Source organism: Lolium perenne, chromosome 5 (genome assembly GCF_019359855.2).
Source record: "Lolium perenne isolate Kyuss_39 chromosome 5, Kyuss_2.0, whole genome shotgun sequence".
Taxonomy (NCBI): domain Eukaryota; kingdom Viridiplantae; phylum Streptophyta; class Magnoliopsida; order Poales; family Poaceae; genus Lolium; species Lolium perenne.
In genome coordinates this window covers 228,120,165-228,130,837 of record NC_067248.2, presented here as the reverse complement: position 1 = coordinate 228,130,837, position 10,673 = coordinate 228,120,165, and the positions used below count along the sequence as shown (strand labels likewise).

The 10,673-nt window shown below is 42.3% G+C and overlaps 1 protein-coding gene across 1 annotated transcript; it reads right to left on the bottom strand.

Annotated features, from left to right (window-relative positions):
• Nucleotides 1-1,051: 1,051 nt before the first annotated feature.
• On the bottom strand, nucleotides 1,052-2,020 carry LOC127302150 (uncharacterized). The gene has a single exon (XM_051332548.2). It carries the CDS (start codon nucleotides 1,913-1,915, stop codon nucleotides 1,280-1,282), a length of 636 nt encoding a protein of 211 aa, XP_051188508.1. The 5' UTR covers nucleotides 1,916-2,020; the 3' UTR covers nucleotides 1,052-1,279.
• Between the last annotated feature and the right edge of the window lie 8,653 nt (nucleotides 2,021-10,673).

The window sequence follows — 10,673 nt, the reverse complement described above, 5'->3', positions numbered from 1 at the left end:
TGTGCATCACCTCGGAGCTGTCGCACAAGCGACGGAGTTGATCGAGTTGGATCGCCAAGATTGAATGGATGGCGATCATCTATATATATCGACACCAACCGTTAAGCTTCTGCACCCGATTTACAATGGTACGCAAATCAAGTTATCGTATTGCTACATGCTACCGCATCGTTAAATGCATGTACTAGATTAGATCTTGGTGGTTTATTCGTCGTTGCGTGGGATTTTTTTTTTCTATGCTACGAATCCCCTACACGAATCCTAGCCGATCATGTAATCCCAAGGCATGAATTGCCGAGTGGAGTTAGTCAGCGGAGCTTTTCGGGACACGACACTCGAGCTAGATCGATGGGGACATGCATCCGATAGATCATCATCTTGGCGCTAGTTAGGAACTCTAGGACCACCACATCAAGGTAAGCTAGTAGCCCCCACGCCACCCGATGGCACCCTGTTGGATCTGCCGCTTGGAACCCCATCAACAGAAGCCGACATGGAGGAAGAAAATAGGGGCGATCTTCCGCCGGAACCGACCAAACCACGCATCGAGGAGGGATGTGGAGAAGGTCGACACCCATAACGGAATTAGGAAATCAACCAATCCCGCCCCATGCCTCCACCGCCGATTTGCACCGCCAAGGACGATCTAACCACCACCGCGGCCAGGTGCGCCGCCCTGGTCGTAGCTCGAAGATCCGACGGCCTTCACTACCCCAGCAACTCCGGCGTTGACCTCCAGGCCACCAGCTCCGAGGCCCCCATTTAGTGGTTAGGCCCGCTGCCGCAGCGATGGTTGGCGGCAGCGGCGGCGTGAGAGACTGGCAGAGGGGAGGGGGCTGGCGGAGGATCCCCTAGCAGCGCCCTGGTGAGCGTCGCGAGGAGTTGGAAGTTTTTGCCTAGTGGCCAATGCTCGGCAGTGTGAGGCACATTTCTAGGGCGAGGGGGGTGGCACGAAGATGAGAATACGCACTACCATTTGGAAGATTTGGCTGTCTCAAGATGTCAGTTTCTCAAGTCCAACTATCCTGGAAAACAGAGTTTGAAACAGAAATGAGGAATGTGAACATAACGGTGCATTAGCCCGTCGGGTTGCACTTTCATTTTGCCATGATCCGACATTCGATGTACACAGATCAAAGAATCAAAGCATCCTGTACAAGGTAGCACTCTACAGTATGATCGAGTGATATAGACGGATCTCCTACTCTGAAGAGGGATTCAACGGTCGACTGAATAAACTATCTAAACTAGCTAACTAGTCGCAATGATCGGGGGCTGCTCAGAAGTCATCGTCTTCTAGAATGGCGCTTAATCTTGACACATCTGCTGCACGACGACGATGACGAGCGCCGCGGCTTCTGTAGCCTGCTCTCTTCCTCGTCTTCCCCGCCGTCTTTTGCGCTGCACCGTATTTGCCGTATGCGTGCAGACTCGATCCACTGTCTGCTAGTTCGGCGTCCTCATCGTTGTTGGTGGCAACAATGAGCGGCGCCACTCGAGCCGTTTTTCGTTGCTTTCCGTTGGTGCCTGTCATATTCTTGCGCCTCGGAGGAGACGCAACGCCGCTGACGATGGCGAGCGCGGAGCTGGCCCTGACGGCGAGGGCGGCCATCTCGTGCCCCGAGAGCGCGAGGCGGAGCATGGAGACGGGGAGCACGAAGTAGAGCCACCCCGGCTGCAGCGCCTCCTCGTCCGCTAGCGCGCGCGGGGGCGCGTCGAAGCGGAGCTCGTCGGAGCTGCACAGGAAGACCGACGCGCCTTGGCGGCTCTTGTCCCCCAGTGCATCACGCGCCGTGACTGGCGCCGCGTACTGCGTCATGGAGCCGTCCAGGCCGACCACCTTCGCCGTGGCCACCGCCCGCCCAGACGCCGTCGATGACCCAGACGCCGGCGAGCGCGAGACGCAGGAGCCCATGTCTTCCCTCGCGACGACGTGTTCGTGTGCTGCCGTTTGTCCGTGTGAGCTCAGGTGGGTGATCGGAGATTGGTTGGTTGATCTGCTGATCCGTTGTTACCGCTCGCAGACAGAGCCTGCGTCTGATGCAGCCTTTTTATAGGGGAAACGGCGAGTGGAAATAGCGCTTGTTCGTGCGATGACGCAGGCCAGTTCGTCATCCACGCACTCGTGCTGTCAGTGTCAAAGGGGAGTGCATACTTGTATTGCAAGCTGGTCTCACTTGAGGCCGTTGGCGAGTGCTGAGAAAGTCCAGGTTCTACGTATTCGCGAGTTTCTGAACAGAATAGGGGACAGTGACAGCGACCAGTGAGCACTTGTTAAGCCGTTTCCGTGGTAACGGCGGCTTTTTCATCAATTGTCCGTCGTCACGGCTCGCGACAGTTGACTGTGATGTTTTCTTGGATATAAATAACTTGTTCATGCAAGCATGCCCGCAAGAATCAAAGTTCAGAAGGGGGTAATTACGACAGCACGTTATTTTATTCTGGTGCCTAACTTACTTGATACTCCCTCTGTGCAAGAACCAAACTTCAGAGGGGGGTTTCGCATGCCCGCAAGTAGTAGCGACGCACGTTTCAGGTTCCTTGGTGTATAACCTTGCTGAACTTAAATAGGATGATTGCAAAAAAAAAAAGTGCCTTGTGTGATGCTGAGGAGCCTATCTATTATCTATTTAATGTATGTTTGTTTGCTCATATTATTTGGAGATTTTTTTAGTTTACCTCTTAATATTATCATTACTCCTCTAAGAGCAATTCTAATAGTATAGCCGGTTGTTGGCTATAAGCAAAATGTCATGTTATCTATGGTCAACATGTAGCCAACAAGTACAATAGTTGGCTATAAGAATGTACTACTTTTTCAATGGATGACCCATCTTTCATTCACACACCTTGCGTAGAAGCACGTGCTAGAGCTAGCTCTTGCATAAGAGCCCACTTACATTTTCTCTCCTCTTCTCTCTCCTCCAACTAGACACAAATATATTATTTTAATCTTTATAGCCGGCTGACTAGACCTTATTGTACTTGCTCTAAGCAATATTAAGCATATGTTGGGAATTAATTATGGGCTATATAAGAAAAAATACATACACGTGTGGGTGTCTGCCCTTTAGTTGTCGAAACGAGATTGTCTTCAACGAGGTTGGAAATGCTCATTTCTTTCGTATGGCTACGTATTGGATCAACACGTGATCCTACTTAGTTTTGGAGAAGCAGCGGGTGCCTGTGGTTTTGGATGGAGTTGTCTGGATCCATTGACGGTTGCATGGGTTATCTAACATAACTAGCGTGTGGCTGGTTTGCATACCTAAATAAACTAGATAAAACCCCGCGCGTTGCTGCGGAAATAGTTGGATACATTGTATTGCACATAGTTGTTGATATAAAATTGAAAAAGAATGGCTCGTGTTGTTCAAGTGGGCATAATAAGTAAGAGCACTACCCATGCTAACAGAGAAAAATAAAAATGTTCAATCGGTTCATTTTAAGTTTAAATTATGTAAATACGATCTCATTCCAATTGGAAATTTCTGCAGAGTTCTTTGTTTCGCCCTGCACACAATGAAATGAAGCAATGAATTACTAATGGCCAAGTCGAAAAGATTCTCCCAAACCCTGCATCTGAATCTTACTTGCAATGCGCATAAGATCCTTTCTAGCAACACCAGTGATATCTTTACAATACTTGTAACTCTAAAGTCTAATATTACATACCAAAATAAAAGTATAACAAAAAAAACTAAAAATATCCATGCTTCTAGCTTTAACATACACACACATACACACCCCTCAGGAACATAACACAAACTGATCTTTATAATAATAAAAAAACATTCTATACTTAACATAAATAGTAAACTGCTACTTTTTTTTGCTACAAATCACCATGCTTTTGTTAGCTGCATGCTTATATGTTATATGGAGTCTGCAAATTACGGCTCATGCTTGGCATCCATATACATCTGTTTTAAAGGAATCATCCATACACATCTTGAGAAGTCTTCTATGCCGAATACACCAATACCCCGAAAAAAATCAATTGTGTTCTTTATGGTTCCTGAAAAGGGAGAATGTAAAGAAGTAGTAATTCTAGCTCACATCAGAAAAGCAAATCCAAGCAGGAGCCTTTCATAAATTATCCAGAAGGAAAATTTGCGCCAAGATGAGAGGAATTAGTCAACAGTCCAAGTAGCTCGAAATTCTGAAATTGAGCACCTCCCCACAAGCTCCCATGAGTACTTCTTAAAAATAACTACTTGAGATCCCAATACTACCTTGAGCTTCTTCTGCAAATGCAGTTTGCAGATAAAGCGGGACAGGAAGAAGCTGACCGTGAAACTATGCCAACTGGTCAATTGCTTGTATATGATGACATATTCTAGTTGTAGCATACAGTGATGTTTATATGGCTGCCAAGTGCTGATTGTTTATTATCAAAGGAGATAATATCATAAGTCCTCATTTCAAAAACAAATTAAGTTGGATATCCAAAATAATACTGAAGAGGAAGCATTCAACCACTAACAATATGGCCAGAATACACACATGCCTAAAATGGAGTTATCTAACGAAGAGTTGATCAAAAGGATAGATAGCAGATCACCTGGATGGTCAGACGCATCTAACGGGCTAGAATGATTCGGCTGCATAAGAAAACCAGAGTCTGTAGGGGGGGCTCATATAGTGTAGATGGACTGCCAAAGGGAGAGTAGGAGCAACTTCTCCATGGGTGAGATCGTGAGATGAACACTGACAGTACCCAACGCCTGATGGAGATGGAGATTGTTATCTGACAGATAAATGGTTAGTGCGCGATTAAATCAAACACCTTCCATAATTCCAAACTTCCATGTGATCGAATTGATCATTGCAAAAGTCACCAAGGTAAGAGAGATACTTCACCAAACTGGAGCCCAACGATGTACAGCAGGGGCGCGTACTTGCGCTGGAAAACAATGGAAATCAGTCGAGGTATTTAAAGGCAAAGACCGCTGACGCCTACTTCAGTTTCTTCCACAATTTTATGGCCATGAAAGCGCTTGACTGTTGAGATCTTGTCTGTTTCACGTTCATTTGTGTTAGGGCTATGAAGGGTCGCCGGCTCATAAATTTCATTAAGTGACGGCCGAGAAGTGGTGAAGATCAGCAGGCGATACTTGCGTGCAGGATTGGATAATATGCGAAACCCCTCCCTGGCAATCGATCGCTGGAGCGATCACTTTCCTTGGCGCGGCAGCGCTCGCGCCATGCGCGAAATCAATTCCCTTTTTTCTTGTACTGTTTAATTACGTTCACATGTAGCTTTGTGTTCACACTAACAACTCATGTTCCCACTTGCATGTTGCATACAACCAAGAGCGTTCACACTGCATGCATGCATAAAGTATCTCATGGGTTTGCATTTAATGAGCCAACTTTTCAGCACGAGACTAGCTCTAACAAGTTTCTGCATGCATGCACAGAGCATCTCGCTCTTTTTTTTCAGCACGACGCATACTTTCAATTCTCTTTATTTGCAATTCCCTTTTGACAATTCTTTTTTTTTGCAATTCCCTTTATGTTGTTATTTCGTACGGTAATTCATATTTTTTGGACTAATTTTTATAATTCCCTTTTTCGGGCCAGTGGTTTTTAAGGGGGGAAAATAATGGGTGGGGAAATCCACTTGCAACTCAAATGAACTACCACTTGCTACTCAAATTAAGTACTTTTTAAGTTGTAAGCTAAAAAAAGTTGCTAAAATATTATAAATAAAATTTACTTTTTAGGGTTGCTAGGTATTTATATTTACCGTTGATAAATAATGGGGCACCGGGTTGATAACTTGTAAACAAAAAAAGAGTCGCTACATATTTCAAATTTAAATTAATTTTTTAGGGTTGACATTTATTTATATTTACCATTGATAAATTGCGGGCCACCGGGTTGATAGCTTGTAAATTAAAAGAGAGTCGCTAAAATATTCTAAATTAAATATTTTTAGGATTATTATTTATTTTATATTTACAGTTGATAAATAACGAGACACCGGGTTGATAGCTTGTAAAATAAAAAAATGTTCGCTAAAATATTCTAAATGAAATACTTTTTAGGGTTGGTAGTTTTTTATAATTACCATTGATAAATAACGGAGCACCGGGTTGATAACTTGTAAACTAAAAAGAGTCGTCAAAATATTCGAAATGAAGCTAGATTTTTAGGATTGGTAGCTATTTATATTAACTGTTGATAAATAACAGGACACCGGGTTGATAGCTTCTAAACTAAAAAAATATTCGCTGAAATGTTTAAAATAAAATTAACTTTGGGGTCGATAATTTTATACATTTACCGTTGATCACTCAAGTACGGAGGGGTTGATTATTCAAAACAGAGAGGCTTGATAACTTTTAGCCCGAATTTTTTTTTCTTGAAACATATCAACATGAGTGCTAGTTTTGAAGATCTCGTTGAGACGGATTTATTGGTGAAAGCGAATCTTAATTTGAAATTGTTGTTTGAAAGTTAAAATGTTTTAAATTTTTAAATTTGGAAAAGATTTCGCTGACATCAGAAGATTCGTCTATTTGTGCATGCATGCAGAACTTTTTCTCAATACCCTGCACCAGGTTGATAATTTTATACATTTACCGTTGATCACTCAAGTACGGAGGGGTTGATTATTCAAATAGAGAGACTTGATAACTTTTAGCCCGAAAAAAAAGTTTCTCGAAACATATAAACATGGGTGCTAGTTTTGAAGATCTCGTCGAGACGGATTTATTGGTGAAAGCGGATCTTAATTTGGAGTTGTCGTTTGAAAGTTAAAACGTTTTGAATTTACAAATTTGGAAAAGATTCCGCTGACATCAGCAAATTCGTCTATTTTGTGCATGCATGCAGAAATTTTTCTCAATAGTCTGCACCAGGTTGATAATTTTATACATTTACCGTTGATCACTCAAATACGGAGGGGTTGATTATTCAAATAGAAAGGGTTGATAACTTTTAGGCAGAAAAAAATTTGTCGAAACATATTAACATGAGTGCTAGTTTTGAAGATCTCGTCGAGACAAATTTATTTGTGAAAGCGGATCTTAATTTGGAGTTGTCGTTTGAAAGTTAAAACGTTTTAAATTCTCAAATTGGGAAAAGATTCCGCTGACATCAGCAAATTCGTCTATTTTGTGCATGCATGTAGAACTTTTTCTAAATAGTCTGCATCAGGTTGATAATTTTATACATTTAACGTTGATCACTCAAGTACGGAGGGTTGATTAAACGTTTTGAATTTACAAATTTAGAAAAGATTGATAAGTCTATTCGTGCATGCATGCAGAACTTTTCCTCAATAGCCTGCACCAGGTTGATAATTTTATACATTTACCATTGATCACTCAAATACGGAGGGGTTGATTATTCAGATAGAGATGGTTGATAACTTTTAGCCCGAAAAAAAATTTCTCGAAACATATCAACATGGGTGCTAGTTTTGAAGATCTCGTCGAGATAGATTTATTGGTGAAAGCGAATCTTAATTTGGAGTTGTCGTTTGAAAGTTAAAACATTTTGAATTTGCAAATTTGGAAAAGATTCCGCTGACATCAGCAGATTCATCTATTTGTGCATGCATGCAGAACTTTCCCTCAATAGCGTGCAGCAGGTTGATAATTTTATATATTTACCGTTGATCACTCAAGTACGGAGGGGTTGATTATTCAGATAGAGAGGGTTGATAACTTTTAGCCCGAAAAAAAGTTTCTCGAAACATATCAACAAGGGTGCTAGTTTTGAAGATCTCGTCGAGACAGATTTATTGGTGAAAACAGATCTTAAATCGGAGTTGTAGTTTGTGAGATAAAACATTTTCAATTTTTGAATTTGGAAAGATACTCGTTCACGTCATCAGATTTGTTCATTTTTACATGCATGCAGACGTACGAGACGTAACTTGCGCGTGGTCTACAACATGCTAATGATTTCCCGCACGTAGCTTACCAGGAAAGGGAAAATGCGGGTATGGAACTGGAGCGTGTCGCTAGGACCTCCTTCCGTTCGAATGCGCGAAAAGTTTGTACATAGTAAAAGGGTGACGTGGACGCATATGAGAGCAGGAAAATGAGTTAGCGGGGGCTTCCTATTTAGAGATAAAAGATGCCTAATGACGCGTAGGAGGTTTCTGTTCCTCATCTTTTGCTGCCTGATTTACATGCGCAACTAGTGTAGTCCATGAGAAGTAATGTTGAATTTAAACTTTGTAATAAAATGGTTGCCTACAACGATTGATGAAGGGGCAGGGTTTTGTCCGCTTTTTGAATGGAAAACTTGACCGTAGTCTGAGAATTGGCTTAACTTATATTTTTGCAAGAATTAACAAAAAAAGATTGAATACTTGGTGGATGAGCCTACAAATAATTAAGAAGAGTACTCCCCCGTTTCATATTAGTTTTTGCTAATTTAAATGTATCTAGACACATTATAAGTGTAGATAAATTTAAATTGTGACTACTAATATGGAACATAGATGGTAATATTAACCCAATTATAGAAAGTGCAAATTTTCAACCAGAACTTTTCCATCATGTCGCAATTTTTCGAAGTAAAATACACTACTCTTAGCCATCTCGACGTCGGTGCATGTCATCTTTTTGACAAAAAAACATATATTTATATCGCGAAGATACTAATTCTATATCCAGCGTCTGTAACAACTTATTATACTAGTGGCATTACGGATGCACACAACCTGATAGAGAAGAACAAATACGCTAAATGCTAACTCGACTTGCAACTTTCCTTTCCACAAGAAGTGCCAATATCGAAGCAAAGGAGCCCGGACTATGTAGTGTTCGGGCAGCCAGAGAATCTCGCAATAAAAAAAGTCCCGCTAGCGGTACTAACATCACGAAGATAACACCATAAATCTAGCTTCTCCAAAAACGATGTTTAATAAAAGGAAACAGTGCACATGAGTTGCCGTCGCTCGATCATGGATTTTATGTTTTCATCCTAGAGAAAGTCCTCGCTGCCAAAACAATGCATTCAATAAGGCCATTGCCAGACACAACCAAGGTCATACCTTGAATTTTCATCCTGAAAGATAAGACTTTAAACTTCTCCTGTATTGTCTGCCCCATTTATGATGTCTTGCTACAAGTCACTAATCACCAAGCGAATTACTCATCACCACAAGGAATCAAACCAACATTGCTAGATCACGGATCTCAGCTTTCATGGCATCTCCGCCAGCTGACTTCACCATAGAGCGAGAAAACGTGCCCCATGATGGCAACAACCGGCATAGACTCGCAACACTCCCTCTAAAATCAAATGATCAGAAAAACACAGGTGCACCCGACCGACTTGAAGAGATTTGGTGCCCAAGAGGCAATAATAAAGAAATATTTATTATCATCAATCCATGTTCATGATAATGTTTATATGCCATGCTTATTGTATTATCCAGAAACATAATACATGTGTGTGGAATATGAACACAATGTGTCCCTAGTATGCCTCTATACTAGTTCGTGAAATGAGTGTTGGTTATTGGTTTTCATAGCCATGAACATAGTGTTATTATTAGCGAGGTCATATTATTAAGGAGAATAAGTTGATGGACTTGACCTAATCAAAGCATAGAAATTAATCGCGTTACATTGTTCTAATTGCGAAGCTTTCCCGTTGACCATAATATTATACAACTCCCGGTTATTGGAAGAATGCATAGCTTGTTGCAAACGTCACTTCGTTATTGGGGGATCATAAAGCTATCTCCCATGTATTCTATAAGATAATTGTTGGGTTGTATGTTATCAAGACTGGAATTTGTCCATCCAAGTAACGGAAAGATATTCTTGGGGCCCTCTCGGTAATACGCACTCAATCGCTTGCAAGCCCGTGACTAGATCACATCAGAGTGCGTTATTACGATGAGAAAAGAGTACTTACCAGTAACGAGATAAGAACAAAAGGTATAAATGTACCAGCGATCAAATCTCGGGTAACTAAGATATCACATAACAGGTGAATTATATATGAATGACATAATTGGTTCACTTGATAAGATCATCGTTGAATATGTGGGGGTTAATATTGATATCTAGATCCCTGTATTAACCATTGGCTATGGACATAGTCATGTTCGCATAATTGTGAATCCGTAGGATCACACATTTAAGGTTCGACGCCGCTATGGATAGAGATATATCAAGTGCAGTGTTTTTGGTGTCCCGAATGGGTTTGGGGATATCACGGATGGATTCGGAAAGGCGACTGACATATAGGAACATATATGGGAAGTATTGAAATGGTTCACGAAAGTTTCGGATTTTTCGGTTGAACCGTAACGTTCCGGAAGGGGGGAACCCACCTATCCTAGGGTTGGGTGGACCCCACCTGCGCGCCAAGTGAGCTGGCCGGCCAGTTGGCCATCGTGGACGATTGGGAGAGGGAGAGCTCTCCCTCTACTCGGTTTGGGGGCGGGAAGGAGGAGCTCTCTTCCTCCTATTCCGATTCACTTAGGGACTTCCTTATTTGGTTCCAGTATGAGTTTGACAAGGTTTGACCGAGAGTTCAATTAGGATTCATAGATCCTACGACCTCTCAGGTCCGAGCCTTCATTTACGGTAGCCCCGGGGCTGGCCACAACATCACAAGTTCACAAGAGCCACTCAGCCCCGAGCTCCACATGCCCAACACCACCGCCAAGCTGCCGTTGGCCACCCGCCTTG